At 43.2% G+C, this 17979-nt stretch overlaps 1 protein-coding gene across 11 annotated transcripts in view; it reads left to right on the top strand.

Annotated features, from left to right (window-relative positions):
• Window positions 1–12799, top strand: part of LOC100650455 — a 33224-nt gene extending 20425 nt beyond the window's left edge. For all 11 annotated transcript variants that reach the window (XM_048410767.1, XM_048410765.1, XM_048410760.1 and 8 more), the window contains one exon: window positions 292–12799. In XM_048410767.1, the coding sequence (XP_048266724.1) occupies window positions 292–355 (64 nt within the window). In that variant the 3' untranslated portion in view covers window positions 356–12799. The remainder of the gene's footprint in view (window positions 1–291) is intronic.
• The last annotated feature ends 5180 nt before the right edge of the window (window positions 12800–17979 follow it).

The raw sequence follows: 17979 nt of genomic DNA, 5'->3' as shown, positions 1-17979 counted from the left end.
ATTCCTTAAAAATCGCAGTGGTTTCCAATTATTCAAGGATGCAACGTAAAAACACACTCCTAACATTTTGTTTATAGCATCCACTGCTTTTTCTTACTGTTCTATCCAACGGTAGTTAACATCTTTTATAGGACACCGTACGAGGTACGTAGGACGCGAATTTGCGTCTCCAGTTCGCAAAGTGTTAACGATACAACAACGAGGAAAGAATTTCCATGCGTTTTAATCGAAAAAGAAAATAACCAAAAAATCTAATATACTAAAATCCTTTTGGACGAAATCGTGTTGCAGCGATCCTGGCCGTGCAATCTTCGTTCCCTTCAAGAAAGTGATTCTGGCCTGGTGCACAACCTGACCCGAACCGCCGACCAGCCTCACGACTCCCCGAATTTTGCTGTCTCAGTACACCATGTGAATGGAAGAAGAAAACGATGAAACACGTACGTACGCGCGATCTCTGATGGTTTCAACAAGTACGTGACGCTCCTTTCCGTCGTGATCATCCACGAAGCTTCACTTAACGTACAAAAGCGGAGAAGGGTAAGTTCAGGTGAGAAGGAGACGCTTCGAAAGCTTCGCGAAGGGACGTTTGACGGTGGTCGATGCGGCCGACGTACGTCGCAAACTCCAAACAACGATCGGAATTCGAATCGTGTATTTCGTCGATTTTAAGCTGATTCGTGCGAAATTCCATCCGAATTTCTTCTTTTTTCCGATCGTGCGAAGTACGTTCGATCGCATCGGCAAACGGACCTCGTTTCCTCGCCGGTACCTTGCGACGGAGAAAGGTGTTTCCATCGATAATCGATGGTCGTACGCGTTGGTGTAACGATGAAGACGAGAAGAGTTTCCGCTCTTTGAAATTCGAAAATGAAGAAATAATAATAAACGATAAATGCCAGCGTGCAACGATCTTCATCGACGCGTGTACTTAGGAGATGTTCTCGATATCTCGTTGCCGATCTCTGCGAACGATTTCCGCCTGAAAATCGCTGAATCAGTATTATAATTGTCGCGCGGACCTGTATGTTACAAACCGCGTGTATCGTCGAACAGATGCGCAAGAAGATAACCGCATCGATGAATCTCTCGCGATACTTCGCATCGATCGATCCGTTCGTGAACGATTCGAACTGATAGCAAAGGAGTGACAGAGCGAGAGGAACAAGTTCTTCGGAAAATATTCAGATTTAGAAAAGTTCGTCGTAATGCTAATCTCTCGTCGTCGTAATCGCAATGAAGGACTCGTTATTGTCATTTACGATCGTCTTTACCTGTTTCGCTTTATCGTTTTTTCTTCTTCTGAAACGAATGCACGTACACTTTGCAGCGTTGAAAAGGAAAGAGAGGAAAACGCGTAACCAAAGGAGAACACGTAGCACGAGTGCGCTAGACAAATACGAGACTATTTTTATAATACTCTTTGAGATCGTAAGATTTTAATTGAAGAGGGGGAAAAGAAATTTGCCGCAAGCGTTTTTTAATTCTAGTTGTAGACTTGTCGTTAATACCACATTGATAAAAGGAATACACTTCTTTTAGGCTCGAACGAAACGACAGAAACGATATGTAGGAAAATAAACGGGAATATTTCATATTTGATCGTTGGTTTCTTAACTTTAAGTTCGCGATGTTTAACGGTTAACGAAATCAAGTAAATAAGTGAATAATTAAGGAGATATTTTAGCCGGGATAATCGATGGAATTGTTTTCTACGGGAAAACTCGAAACGTTGTGAACTCGGGCCGTTCAATACGCGGCAGTCTACTTTCCGCGTTCGATCGATATCGCGTAAATGATTCTTCAAGCCGTGTCGACTGCTTTTGCATAAATTTTGTGATAATTTTACGGATAAACGTGAGATCGTGTTCATACCTTTATCAACGTATTTTTGCTTAATCTTTTGCTCGACGTTTAGAGCAGGAACTCGATTGTTTCTTAGACGATTCAAATCAGAGGAAAGCTGGTAAAAGTTCGTCTAAGGCAGAACGAATTGCTGGAATTTTTCTTAGAAGGACGATCAGGTAATTCCGAAGGATTCTCGCGAGAAAGTTCGATATAACAGATTCTTCTACATTTTATATACACGTTACGTTCGATAATTAACGTTTACAGAGTTTCCCGTAACAGGCGAGAAGAAGGCAACGCGTGTCTGAGGAAAGAAATCGAAAGGCTCGGAATTCCGCTTTATAAAAATTTGGCAAATAAACGGTCGAATCGATTGTTATTTATATACACACGCGCAGGAGTCTATTACAAACAATATCATCGTCCAAAAGGAAGCGTACATTCAAAGTTGAAGTTTCCACTGTACGCTGACGACATTTTCCCTGATTCTCTACAATTATCAAAAAAGAAAAAAAGAAGAGAAAAGACGAAATTCCTAGAATATCCATGGAATCAGCTTCAGCGTGTTACTATCTCACGTTCGTCCTGCCGCATCGATCTCCAGCAAAATGTCCTGCGTTTCTGTTTGAAGAACCGAACGATCCTGGAAAAACGATACTCGTTAAATTGCACGTTGTCCGAGGAATTTCGAAATTTCATTCCGCGCATTTTTCCTCTCTTGTCGATCTCGCAGTTCCATTTCGACGCTCTCTGCTTCATATTTCACTCCTGCGTTCTCCGTTCGACTTTTCAAGCAGAGTCGACCCCGTTGCCTTCTCTCGAACAACGCAACGCCCGTTACCGGAAACTCTGCGCGTATTACAGCGTTGAACGCGCGTTACCGAAGTGACAATATCGATTCCTCGCTGCGACTCGGCCCCATGCAAAGTGATAACGCCTCGATGACGTTGTTAATGAAAACTATCGGCGAATCGACATGACGGCGCAAAAGGATTCACGCGCGTCTCGATCGTCCACCGTCGGAGGTGTTCGCGTGATCGTGCGAAACACTCTGCGTATTCTACGCCACCGCGTGTGTGTATACTCGTTCGAAGAAATATAGTGCGTTGGAAATTAATCGTCGAAACGTGTTTTGGCTATCTGGGCGAATTTGGCGCGATTATCATTGCTCGAAGAACGTATATACTTGGAATATGTATACATCGCAATTGTATCTTGCAGAATGTTACATCTTGCGATTAGACCAAGCGTCCTGTCAAATGCGCACAGTTTGTCATTAGAAGTCTGACCGAGAAGATAATACGAGAAGAAGGGAACAGATGTTGTTGGAAATTGAACATGAAAATCGAGTATGCACGCATGCTCTCGCGCTGTTTTATTAAGTCTAGGAATATCGTTGTACGATTCGTGTTGTTGCTCGTGTTTACCGTATGTTGTACAAAGTGGTCTATGTAATTGGAACGAGCGAGAAAGTGCTTGTTTCCTGGTCGTAGTTGCAACGATATTTTATGATACGTACGTCGTTCTCGTGTAGAAGCGTACGTAGTTTCCGTTTGCAAGGGGACGATCGTCTCGTTATTTCGTATCGACGAATATGCTGATAGACGAGGAGCGATCGATTTCACGCTTTAAATAGCGATGTTCGTCGAAGAACCGCTTGCCGAAACCGGAAAGCAACTACTCGTTCCAGTTTTATGGGCCGCTCGGTATAACGCAGAATAATTAGCGAAATAAGCGTTTCCTCGCTTAAGAACTATTTCCTGTTAGCCCTCGACTGGCACCTTTGAGTCGTAATTAACCGCGACAGTTTCCATTAACAAGGAAAATTAAGAAGAAAAAAAGAAACAACAACGAAAAGGAAAAGAATGAAATCGAGTCATGTTCCCAAAGTAAACGACTCAACGATACCAGGATCGAGGAAATCAGTTTTTATTCCAACGTAATGGTGCTCCGTTACGTTCCTATGAACGTACTGCGAAAAATGTTCAACATCGGCGTCCTCGAAAAGGAAACTTCCTCGCAAGGACGTGGCGTACAATATTTTCGACTTACGTTCTCGCGCGCGATCGTCATCCCCTTTCGATTCATCGACTTTCCACGAACCTCGACTTACGTTCGGTCGCCGAGAAGTTAAAGCTTCTAATTGTGGAATAGCGTCTACGCGCTGACGTATGTCGATGTATCAGGTACGCCGTCGTTCGAGGGCTTTGAATCCACGGCTGCGCTATATTTCTTCAAACTGGAGTACGTCTGTACGTGTGTGCATAATACGCTGGGAAGCGAGGAGGAGCAAGAGCGCGTAACAGACAGAACGAGGAGGCGACAGCCGTTCGCGTCGTTGTTCGCGCCGTTGTTCGACGACGATGTAAAGAGGACGTTGTGAAAAACGTAAGAAGAGGATAAAAGAGGAAAGACAGAGAGGCTATACACGTGTAGATTATCGTCCGGCGGAGTTTTCAAGTATTTAAGAGGCTATAGGACACCCTGTACAATCCGAGCTGTGTATATCTTAATCGCTGTGCATCCGTGGAGGAACATAATATTTAAACGCGTGTCTGTATTCCTGTATCTGTATATCCGTGCAACATGTAAACGGCATGACAAACAGTTGCAGTACCGTTTTAACGATTTTAAGCGAAAACAAGTATAAGCTGACACTAACTAACGGAGTTCTAGTTGTTAGACATTTAATCGAGCGTCTTCGTTCGAAGGGCTGTCTCAAGATATCGTTTTCAAACGCGCCCAGTTAATCCATCGACAGGCCGAACGTTTTGCGTTAACGGGACCTTTCATTCCGCGATCTGTTTTTACCATTTGTCTATCTATTATCGAATTTCGTCTTTAGACGTTGAATTACGATTTTACCAAGTTCCAACTTTAATTCGTTCTCTTGATTGATTTCCCACGCGTTGTCGGTTGTCCTGGTCGTTGATGGATTAACGACGCGTCTTTCTCGCGCTCCGCGCGAACAGATTCGTCTGGCCATCGACGATGAATCCGCGAATCGCGTCCGGATCGAACGATAGAGACGAGTCGATCGCGAGAGCAACTTTGCACGGCGACTGGCGAAGATCGAGCTGGACGTAGGATTTTATTTCGTTGAATGCGGATCAATCGGGTCGTTGCTTATGCCAAATCATTTTTTTACGAAACGTATCGACGGACGTGTCGTTGCAAAACTCGCCGAGTATTACAACCACGATACAAGGGGTGTCTTCGAGTTTCGAATCCGATTTCGGTCACAGATGGAAACGTAGCGGCGTGAATCTCGTTTAGCCTTCGTTGTTTATCTTGTTCTTCGACTCGAAGCCCGGAAAAAGGCCGGTGGAAAGTTATTTTTATATCCTGACAGTATTCATCGTCGGCATATCCGACTCGTTGCATATTCATCGAATCTGCGTGGTATACCGCTCGCCCGTGAGATTGTTCGCGGTTGCCTGTCATAATTTGAGATAATAACAGTAGTAGAATCAAGGACAAACATCGGCCGTAATCCGCCATTAGCGTCTCGATCGCCAGGAAACGCAAGTTACTCAACTGGAATTGCATTTTACCGTGAAAGAGGAAAACAGGCGCCGCACTTACCGCGAGGAATCGTCGCTGTACGTGAGACTCGCTGGTTAATAGGAAAAATCATCGATACTGAAGGTTCTTTCTTACGCACAGTGTCTAGTACCTGCATCTTCATTTTGTATTAAATCCCGAGATCTGGATAATTTTACGACGTTAAAGTATTTAGAATATCGAGAGATCTTCGCAGTATTCGATCGGTTTGTTCTCTGTTTACTCGCAGAAAGATAGAAGTAAGCGATCTACGTTGCTCGAATGTCTGAAAATCTTCGCTCTACGATATTCAATCTCGCTTCTTAAAGTACGCCACAGTCTTTTCTTTCTTTTTTAAGTTGCCAACACGTGGAACGATTTGTTTCGAAGTTTTGGATCTCGGCACGTACGCGTATCGTTTTCCCTACGTTAAGTCGAGCCATAGGAATCGATGTTCGCGGTTTACGAGGTCAGCAAGCGTTAGGACTTTACAAACGTAACGACTGACGATGATTTTCTATAGTTTTCGATCCTCGCTTAACGCCATCGACGACTTTAAGATAGCAATCCTTAAAAACGCTTTTAGCTGATGATGGAGGGTTGTACCTGCATCGCGTTGCTCGTTCGTACGAATTTTTTTTTTTTTATATTTGGATGTATTTTACAATCAATTCTCATTGAGAATTATAAGTAAATTATTCCGACGTGGTACTATAACGTGAATAATAAATGATTATCGTATGTTCGATTCTAGCTGAATCTAATGTTTCAATCTAGAGGGTAACGTCTATTTAGTCTGCGGATCCGATCCATGTCAACTTATTGAGTAACTAATGGCTTTTAGTGGTTATTAACTCTTATTTTATATCTATTACTGAATTTTGGTATTTCTTCTTTAACTGTAGGTGCCTTAAGGTCGCGATGTATTGTTTCGTTGGTAACATGCCATGCATCTATTAAGAATCTTAGAGCTCTTCATCGTTCGTACGAATGAAACGCGTTCGTTCTGATGCGTTTTATGCACGTGTGACCGACAATAAGCATACCAGATGTGTCGCGTTCACAACTCTTTGCGTTATGATCCTCTTCGCTCGAGTATATGCAGCATATCGTTAGCCTTAATTTCTCTATACTTGAATGGTACGTCGAAATCGGAAGGATCTGTGCTCGGCACATGTACAACTTAATAATGTGAAAAGTAGAGTCAGAATTAATCCTTTGACTATGGCAGACTTTGAAACGTAGAAATTTGAGACGGGGAAATTTTTTGTTACGCGTGAATCTCTGAGAAAGTACATTGAAACGGTTAAAACACTGAATCCTGTTATATTAAAACAATATTATTTATTCACACGTATTCTCGTTTGTTCGCTAGTTTCCAGAGAACGGAACACGAATCATTTGTTGTTTCGTGTTCGCGTTGCGTGTTCCTCTGGCCTTCTTATTATCCCAATTATTCGTTTCAAGGATATAAGAAAGAATAACTGTAAAATAAACGTATTTAAATAACGTATGACTAACAATCGTTGAGTTAGCGTTCACTTACGTCTGGTTCGAACCAGATTCGATGGAATTATGGTCGATCAAATTTTTCCAACGCGTTTAGGTGCCAACAGTAGCCAAAGGGTTAAAGAGTCGAGCCTTGGTCGAACGTTATTCGTCGTTCGTAATTAACAGCACGATCGTGAGCCGATGTAACGAGGCAAAAGGCTAGAAAGTAATTAAGAAAAGTACGTTCACAGATTTTCCCCGCGTCTAATTTTACGAATTAACTTCGGAGGCGATAGATTCTCGCGACACATTTTCTTGAATTTTTCTCATCGACAGACGCGTCGCGCTTTATTACAATTTTTACGCATCGTTCGATTTTTAACCGGACGAGGAAAGAGAACGAGAACGTGTAAACGTTGGCGAAAACGACCGCGATAACGCGAAGCTTTATCGCTAGTATTATTGCGGTATATTATCAAGGAGGCGAAAAGCCGTGCAATTAATTCCGCTCAATCTTTGCTTCGCAACACCTGCCACGAGCCGCACGGTTTCAACGTCCGGCAACAACTTCGTGGATACAAAATCTGTCTCGCGTGACTGCAGGTAAATTTAGTTATGTTATGCGAGACGATACTATCCAACTGTACGTAATATCTTTTGTTCGAAAGAAGCATGGAAAAGTTTGGCAAACCTACACTTTTTCCTTTTTCTTCCTCTTATCCATCCCCGCGTCGGTCTTCGAGACGATTAAAGCGGTACGATGTTAAACGCAAACGGAAACTTGCTCTTTATTCCTAAAGTTACATAATTGAATTCCTTTGGCTTGAAAATTTGAAAAGTTAGCTTACGCGAATGCAATTGAATTTTACTTTCGAGAAGCTGCACGTCCACGAATTCCGACGGGATTTTTCAATTTTGAAACTTGTTCGCGTTTAGAAACCGGACGACAAGTTCGCGGCTTCCTCGTTGAAAAATCCAAACTTGCCGTTGAATTTAAGTTCCCATGCAGACTCGGATCTTTCTACAATTTTTCGCGAATAGGCGAAGTTGTAAAATAACTGTGAACCGAAAAATCATTGGGAATCGCATAGATCGTTCTGTCGCTCGTTAACGCTTGCTGGAACCATGGAATCGAGAAACAGCCTTCTTCGGCTATCGAGTCTCCTTGGAATCGGTTTCGTCTTTAACGCGTCAATTCTCACGACGTCGGCTCGAATTAGATCCGTCAATAACGCCGCATTGTATCATCGGTGATCGACGACGGTGGAATTGATTAAAACGTTCGACCTCGTTTCGCTCTTCGGATTATCCTTGCTCGAGTCGTGTTTTCCTATCGTTGAAAAATTTCCCAAGGTAAAACGAGCGAACGAGTCGTCGTCGTTAGAGTACGCGTCACATCGTACGCTAATTTTACGCGCAAATATTTCCAAAGCACGTTGAAAGTCGTTTTAGACTCAAAGTGAGATCGAAGCGCGAAAGTTGTAGCCTGGCTAACGTTAAAAATGAATACAAACGATGGGAAGAAATTTTCAATGATTTTGAATTTCACGCGCGCAGCGGTCGAAAGACAGAGAATTTTCCGGCTCGGTCAACGCGTTAAATCGGACTCGCACGACACACCTAATATGCTTATGCGCAGCGCTGCGAGACGAACACGTGCATCGGTGCCGTATTTAATCCCATTTAAGTACAACAGTAACGCGTTCGACCGCGTGCACTTAAGCTTGTTATTATACATTCGATGCAACGTTACGTTCGCGATCGTGCTCGAGATACTTTTCTATTCTCGTGCTCGAGACGCGCGGTTCTGCTCCAAGAGCGCGTCTGTCGATACGACGATGTGCGTCGATGCCTAGGAACATAAACATTTCCGTAGCTTTGTTCTCTTTCGTCGTAGAGAATACACGCGATGATACGATCAACTATGGGAAATTTCAACACGCAGCTATAGCGTAACTTCGTCGTAGTTTCGCGTCGAATTTCCCATAGAAGAGGAAAAGAAAAAAAAAAAAAATGAGGAAAATTACGAAAGGACCTGGTGCCTGCTAATTAGCGATATTCGGTAACAAACGTCTATTTAGGTGCCATTTCTTCGATCGCGTTCGGCAAAATACGAACGTCGCGCGAACATCCGCGGTCTATTTATCGCTGTAATATCTTTGGATTCGCGCGGACGAAAGATTTCAGCTTATTTGCGTGTCAGGATAATTTCGAACGTTGCTGGATCGAATCGGTAGCTACTTCAGCTTGTTAGACTCTGTTCTCGGAAGATAAGCTTGAAGATTGTTCGCGAATTGGTCGTTCGTCGAAAATACACAAAGTTTCGGTGTTTTAAATGCTACTTTCCTGTGGAAAGCCAAGGCAGATTCGTTTTTCTAAGGGACAATTTTACGCTGAGATTAGTGGGTTACTTGATGCGCGAGATTTCGGTGTTTTACAACAAGACGCTTTCCTGTGGAAAGCCAAAGTATTTGATTTTCTGAAACATGATTTTACGTAGAAATCGCATGAACAGTTGTTTCCTTGGAATATAAGATTCCGGTGTTTTGTGGGATACTTTCCTATGGAAAGCCTTCTTCCTCCAACATCGAAGCTTCTCATCTTTCTCAGTTTCGTTGGACGATATTTTTCTACTTAAAACAAAAATCACCGACGTACGTGTAAGCATCAGTCGTCGGATGTGTTTTGGCGATCGATATCTTTAGCATTTTCGCGGCTACGCGTATCCTCTTCTGTCCGGTTACTTCGCTTCATCCCCTTTACGTTAGAAACCACGAGGCGTGCAGATTTTCGCTTCTCCGCTTAAAACACCAGGCAAACGCCGTTTATTCTCCTTAATCAGGCTAATCCAAACACGATCACGCTCGCACGTAGCTTCGCGTTCGATTCCGCGATCATCTTGTTACGCCTCACGCTCCACGATGACGAATTTCTACAGCCTATCGACCCTCGTCGCGTTTATGACATTGACGCGAGAGGCATGATTCGAGGTCATCGACGAAAATCAATTCGCCGATCTCCCGATACCACGCCCTTGCGCTTTCCTCTCGACGAATTCAAGCGGATGGACCGGTCGTTGAAACGCGTCACGCTTTTACGCAGCGGACGACAGTGTCACGTAGGAGACACGAGAAATCACGAAACCGATGATCTTGTGACATCAATCGCATCTTAATCTACACCAGAGATAGGACATCGACCCCCAAGCTTCGGACTCTTTTGCACGCGTCTCCGCCTTATCATCATAGCCTACACCGAGCCTAAAACACACCTGAATCTCATCGTAGATAAAATATCGACCCCTGACCTTTGAACTCTTTTGCACATCAAAACGTACACCGAGCCGCTCAACATCCCCAAAGCAAAACGCATATAAGCCGAGACTTGAGCCAGCTCGAGCAGTTCTTGTTCAGTCTTTCTCTGATTCAGTATCATTCTACCTCTGTAAAATCATTGTAATCATTGTATTTATAATAAAGTTCGATAAAAGAAAGTTAACAGTTGAGTTACGGCTCAACCTTCTTTTCTTTTATAATCGAGGTCTCGAGTTTACGTGACAATCTCCTCGCGTCGCAGTCCGAACGTTTCACGAATAAGACGAAGATATTGAACTTTGTATATGATAATAGAATTTATTATGCAAATCCAACAGAGTGACGGTTCAAAGTGTTACAAGAGACTGGGGCGAGCGCTTTCGCAGGGTTTTTATACCGAGCTTTTAGTTCCTCTGGAGGAGTTGTCGTCTGGTGTATCTCAGAGGCGCCTATTCCCTTAGTATTTGGTTCTTGTTTCGATGACTGTGGTATGCAGGATGTGTAGCTTATCCTATTACAGTTTCTGAGCGGGTGGTCTTCTTGAGCGTGTGACAACAGCAAAGCGCGGGACATGTTGTTTTCCTCCTACTTGTGTTCGTACTTTTCTGTAACGTGCTTAAAAACGTGTTGTTTTCGTTACGCTCGGCGAGCCGTCGATAAGTGGAAACGCGTTCGAAGCGGATGAGGAGGCGTTCCGTGGCAAACAGAAGCGTTTTGCGAGCCGCGATACGTTTATGTAACGCCGCTGACGAGCCTACGCGGCAAGCGGATAATTTTTTCGCGCGAGATCATTCGATCGAACGCCGAGAGAACGTCGCAACGCGGAAACGTAATTAACGCTCCGATGATCGCTGCTGGTGCAGTCTGCCATAATCGTGCTTGGACAGAACAAGACGTATAAAAAAGATTTCCCGATGGGACGAGCATCGAGATGAACATTTTCTTCTGTTCTCGTCGGTTGGCCATCGAAGCTTCGAATTTTGACAACTTTTCGTCGATCGATACCGCCGTTCAACCTCGTGTCGTTTCTCTTGACGTAGCTACGTCATCAGGTCAGCAGTTGAATCGCTGTTGTTTCCTAGAATTGCAATAATTAGGGAGCAAGAGCGAGCTTCGTAAATTTTCTTTGTCAAAAATTTAGCATGGAAAGTTGCTGTTGACGTCGATACGTATCCGCTGTATCATTTTGTTAAATAATTGAAAAACGTCTCGTTCAGGCTGATGGATGATCCATGGTGTTTGGATTACACGAAACTGTACAAACTTGAATATAAAACGATCGGGAAAAAGGCGACGCGACGTCTTTTCTCGTAGATGAGATGGCGAATGCAGCGAGGTATCTGATGATACGGAATGGTCGAGAGCGACGAACGGCGTTCCTCGTCAACGACGATCGTTAAATTATTAAATTGCTCGAGCGAATAAAAATGTTGTCGCGTTCGCACAAAATTCAGCTGTATCGATTAACTGGTAAGGTCTGAGCGGAAATATACGCAGCGAAGGAGAGGAGAAGCTAGCGGAATTTGCAGAGAGCAAGGTTAATCGCTATTAATTACGATAATTGCGTTTGCTTTTTAAGTATTTCGATGTAACGTTGGATAGAGATGGCGAATAGAGATGGAAATGACGCGCTCGGATTCGATGCAACATTTATTATCCTCCTCACGCTGTTGCGCGAAGGATCGTCCTATCTCTTCTTCCTATGAAAACAATTCATTTCCAAGCGAATTATGTTGCCTCGTAAAAGAGACCTTTCCGATGTTTATCGTGGAAAGAAGATCTCATCGAACAGTTACAGCTTTATAACGCAAAACGTGTCCAAGGAGACAGTAACAATCGACCTTCTTCTTTTTCTTCTTCCTATTGATACAAACTTTCACCTGTTCCTTTTAGCCTAACGCGTAATTCCGCTGCGAAATTTCTTTTATTCCAATGTTACGACTGCGATTAGAAAGACCTTAATCTATCTATGTTTTGTAACTTGCGAATGCGCGAATCGCGAGGACGCAAATGTACCTGCACCGCGCTGCAGATAAGAGGAAGAGGAGCGACGCGATCGCCGGGTAGACGGAGTCGTCGATTCCTTGCGAAACGACGTAGCCGATTAACGTCGCGTGTTGGATCTTCGCTAGATCCATTGAAATTTCAACGAGCGTGAAAAGAACGAGGGAATACGAACGAGATGGCGAAGGGAAGAGCGTGACGAGGATAATAACGAGCGGATTCGATCGATCCTATCGTTTCTTAGCCGTTTGCAGACGCCAGATGGCCGCGATATAATATATACATACATATATAGATATATAGGTACTTAAGAAGAATCGTGATTCGTGAAATTCGCCGGCTCGTTAAATTGAATTCCGCCTGGGAATAGGAATGATGCTCGCCTCGACGAGATTGTTATCATTGTACCTAAAAAAGAGAGAGAGAGAGAGAGAGAGAGAGTGAGAGTGAGAGAAAGAGAGAAAGAGAAGAAACTATAGATATTAACGAGAAAGAAGAGACAGAAAGGACACGCACCGTCGTTCTCTCGCTATTTATCGTATTGTAACGATGGGTGTGATCATATGCCGGAAAATAAAACTACTATTACTCTAAATGGACATCGTTCGATGTTTCACGGTGGTGTACGAGAATTTCTGGTCGGATATCGTTTTTTCGTGATTTCTCTTCCGGAGGATCGAGATAGATTTTCATAGAAACACAGAGGACAACGAACGACTTTTATCGTCGTTAATTCTCTGAAAGTAATTGGCGGCTATAGAGGAGAGAAGAGGACGGTAAACGTGGAGAGAAAGTTTAAAGAGCAAGGGATGGCAGGTTGACGAAGGCGACCGTGGTTTTAAGAGATCACCGAATTTCACGAAAGATCGCAGGTAAACTTTATCCGGCTAGAAGCTTTTGCTCGCCACCATGCATATGTATTGAGCGTACTTGCCCTTCCTCTTACATTTATACAGCACGCGTCCGGATAAATGCCGCAGGTAAATTTCACGGGTGGAGATAGATGGAACTTTGTCGTCGAGAAGAAGGAGTTTCGGTCGCAAGCTTTTATTTTAACAGTGATTGTAAACAGTCCGAAGCTTATCGCACAACGGAGCACGCGACGTTTCCAGGTATCGTCCGTGAACGGGTCTCTCAGGAATATTCGATGAAGAGATCGTCGAATCTCGGTTAAGCTGTTTCATATTTTATTCAAACAACTTCGACTCGCTATGGAAAAATTATACGAATAACGATTGGTCTCATTACATGGCAATCGACTCTTCGACTTTCGTCAGATGGAAAATGAAAAAAGGTCGGAAGCTTCGTATCCGACGACGAAGAGACAGGGCAGTTTCGTGAGTTCGACGAGCAATTCACTTTCCAAAATACATCGACGAAACGAGCTTGAAACGTCTTTCGCGAGCTTAAAAAGTTTCCAAAACGTATCGATCGATCCGCGTACATACATCTTCGCGTGGTCGCTGCAGCAAATTGCTTAACAAGCTAACTCCGCCAACTCGAGGGGTAATTTAATTTTCAAAATACATCGATCAGGGAGCGCACGCTTCGCGCTTTGAACACGCGTGTTCCTTGGAAACTGTTTGACAACGTTGGCCCGACGAGACTACCTAATTCGAAATGAACGATCCTCGAGATTCCCTGACATCGGATCACGGACCACGCGTATTTGCTTGCCTTCTCGCGGCAGATTGATACCGACAATCGCGTTACGCGCGACCACCTTTAAGACGTACAATTTTTCATGCTACGTGCGCGTTTCCCGTAGAGTACGTCTCGTTAGAGGATCAACCTGCTAACCAACTTGATGGCTGCCAGTCTTGCAACGATAATCCTGGCCAAGAGATATTCTAACGTCCGCTGATCCGATCAGGGCGCGAAGGAACAATCGATACCATCTCCAGGTCACCTGCTTCTTCGAAATTCTCCCTCATCTTCAACGTAATAACAGATTCGTCGATCATGGGACGCTCGTAGGCAGGATCCGTGGAAGCGCGTCTCGATCGTCCAGGCTCTAGGTGATTAATGATGCGCTGGATAATCGGCATACCAGCTGAAGGCTCCGTTTGAGCCTGTTTGTCCACCGAAATCCACGTAATCCAGGATGCGGGCGTTGGACCTCTCCGAGCGCAGACTCCTCGGCTCTTCCTGCGAGACACTAGGAACTGCTACTGGAAGGTAAGCTTCTGTCTGCCTGGTGATCCTGGCTGTGGCTGGGGGCACCGGGCTCAGCTCGATCACGTCGAACCCGTCCACCGGAATGGCGATGTAACGGCGACCGGCCAAAGCACCGTAGACACCGCACAAAAGAAGCAACGTTACCCCCTGAAATGGTAAAATGGTACAAACGTATTGAAATCAGCGTTTTCGTTGTCTGCGGTTCGTCGAATTACAATCAGAATTAGACAATCGACCGGAGAGCAGAATTGGGACTGGGCTATTTAAATTTCCTTCTCGTCGAGATCGTCAAGCGACAAAAATTCTGCTACCTTTTAGGAAAAATCTAACGATCGTTTTCTTAAAGATTTCTTGCATGATAAGAGCGATAACGATCCTGATTATTCGACGCTGATTCGTCGATCACTGCTGAACCAGCGTACAATTCCCAACGAGGTATCGATCGTATTTTATCGTACGATATTTTAAATGGAATTTGATCCAGCGATGCAAGTTAACTTTGATATTCAGACATTGTCCTTTAGATTTAAACATTAGATTCAACTAGAATCAAACGTACTATAAATACTTATAGTCCAAGTTACAGTACTTATAATTCTCGATGAGAATCGATCGTAAAAATTTTACTAAGTAAAAAAGAAAGAAAAACTTTGATATTCCCTTTCGTACTGTAGTATCGTGGACAGATTGCCTACGAAATATCGGATGAACCATAAACAATTTCGCGAGAAAGCCTAAATGTCGACCGTTATAACGTTATAACACCAAACGCATCCTCGATGAAATTTCATAAATCTGTCCATGTACTGTTTAGGAACAGAGTTATCTCTGTAGCTACGTACTCTTACGAGCAACGAGCGACGTAAAAATAGAAAATTCAGACGATACTTTGTAGCGTGGGGACGAGCGAATCTCGTAAACGATCGCATTTTTCGTGTCCCGCTTGAACTTTAATATCTCGTGATTAAATAGAAACAACGTTTGAAAGGTGGAAATCGAGTGATTTCGTTTCAATAGAATTTCCAGCAGCCACGCCTACGTGTTCGATTTATAATTATTAGTTTTGCGTTGGTCGGTGGCCTCTAATTTTCATTAAACCGCGTCAACCGATGTGCTATTGGCCGTGTATTTGCCGCTACGTTGATTCACAAAGTATATCGGGCAGTCCTTTAAAGCTTAAAATAATCTCGCAACGAGCCTTCCTAGGGATACCTTCAATCTAAGAACGTTTAACTTTTAAATCCTTGTCTTTGGAACGATAGCAAACATCGCGAGGGACGGCAGAGACGATCGATCGACCTTTGTACATTCAGCGATATATTTAATGCGTTCGGTGTAAAAACGAATTCTATCGAAAATCGTAGGGAAAAATCGGAAAGAATTCTTTTCTACGTCCGATGCTTCGAATCCTACGATTGTCTCTCTTTCGTAACGCTCGCAACGGGAATTATTATTCGATCGAGTTAAAAGTTGAGAGCGAAGCGCGCTCAGGACGACCCTCTTGGACAATTTCGTTTCTTCTTCTCGTATTGGACGACCCAAATTTCACTTTTTTCAAGCGTAACGATTTCATCTCCAGCCTGGAGAAATAGGTAAAAGGAAGTCAAGGTAACGAAAATGCAATTACCGAGAGCTATCCTTCGGTAAACTTGGCGGGAAGATTCCAATTAACGGTATCGTTATTTATTCGCGGTATATTCTAATGAAAATTTACGGGAAATGTCGGCCGATTGGCGACGATATCGAACCAGATATAATAACTTTGAATTATCGTAATTAACGCGGTAAATTATATCGTTTTAAACGATAATAAAAGCTGCTACGGGGAACGCGCTGTGTTGAAAGGTTGAATTACGCGCCATAAAGCGACGAATTACGATCGATATCTCTAAATACGAAAAAATCGCAGATCGATCGATCGAAGAGTTCAGTTTCCAAGTAGTTTGCGCGATATATCCAACAACGATCGCGATAATCGTTCGAATACGTTCTACCGGTTATTAGTTATCTCGTAATTGATCAATTAGCTGGTATATTCGTAATTTAAGATCACTACATCATCGATGTACCATCGAATAATTTCATCCGGTGATTAGCAATTGAGCTAATGGGACCAATTAGAGCCGCTGTCTTACCATTGCTATAACGCCAGTGAATTCATTCACGTGTCCCATCATTGTACGAAGTTAGAGAAACAGCGATACGGAAACAAGTAATTTCTGTTCGTCGTAGAGGAGGTATTTTCATTGGAATTTATTACACGTTTTACCTAACTAAAAATTTACGGTTTAAAAATTGATCGAACGTATAAGAAATAATTATTACGTCGGAATGGCGATGATTTCAAATATCGATAATTTCGATATTTTCGAATCGATAATTTATTGTTAATCACGTTTGATTCGCTAGAATTCACACTCTACACTCTCGTTAATATACCGAACGATTATTGATACTTACGTGCGATAATGTACGCAGATATATATTACTTACGAGCTGATCTAATATCGTGCGACGTATTATCAAGAAACGACGTGTTGAATTTCAAACACAGCGACCGAAGACAGTTCCTCGGAAATTAGAAAATAACGCGATTTAAAAATCGAAGAGCAAGCTATCGAAAAGCCAAGAAACGATCAACTTCGAACGATTAGCGATAGAAACGGAAAGAGATAATAGAAATTTACCAAATGATTCATCGTTGGATTTACTGGTCGTGGCGGCTCCGGTTTCGATATTCGTCGCACTGATGACGGAAGATCGGATTAGCCACGTTTTATACAGTTTCGCTTGGCCGCAGCTTTCTCGTTTTTCCCGATCACCGACCACCGACCGGCTTCCAGGCGACAGCAATTACTCGCGGCACTTCTTTACCAGTTATTTACCGTACTCCAGCCCAACTATCGCGTCCCCGACCAACGTAAAGCGAAAATTGACTGCCGACTATTTTTAACCTCTTCGCCATTTTTCTTCCTTTCGCCGTTCGTTTAGGAAGTCGTGAATCGAGTTCCATTAGAAATCAAATTCAACGAGTTTAATCGTTTCGCTGGAACCGCAGGCTGGTATTATTCGGTATCGCTTGCGGCGTTCAAGCAGTAATTAGCTACGACGAACGATTACATCGAAACGGTTGAACGATGGATCGTAACATCGACGTATCGATTGCTCGTTTATCGCTGGTTGTTCCGATCCCTAGAGAAACCAGTCGCGAGACAACAACGCGATCGATTTATCGAAGTAACGCCGCGTAATTACGAATTTCTACGTTTCGTTTCTTTTTGGTAAACGGAAGAGATTCGTAGGAAGGTTTTAAGATACCTAAAATTAAAAATCGTAGATGGGAATTTTGTTGCGTTTTGTTCGAGCTTGAGATACTTCACAACGTTACACTTGGATGGAGAACGATCGGCAAAATTAACTTTCGTTTGCTTGATAAATCGTCTCAGCATTTAGTCCCTCGACGTTGAGTCTGATGCAAATAAAATTTAAGATTCCACGGAATTCATTTTGCGGTGTGCAAGCACAAGTAAAATAAAACGACGAGATAAATTGAATTAGAAATTAAGAAACAATCTGAACGACATTGGTTTGTAAAATCGAA

This window comes from Bombus terrestris, chromosome 12 (genome assembly GCF_910591885.1).
Source record: "Bombus terrestris chromosome 12, iyBomTerr1.2, whole genome shotgun sequence".
In the NCBI taxonomy this organism is placed as follows: Eukaryota; Metazoa; Arthropoda; class Insecta; order Hymenoptera; family Apidae; genus Bombus; species Bombus terrestris.
The sequence above is the reverse complement of the archived record's forward strand: the minus strand, read 5'-3'. Positions and strand labels throughout refer to the sequence as shown.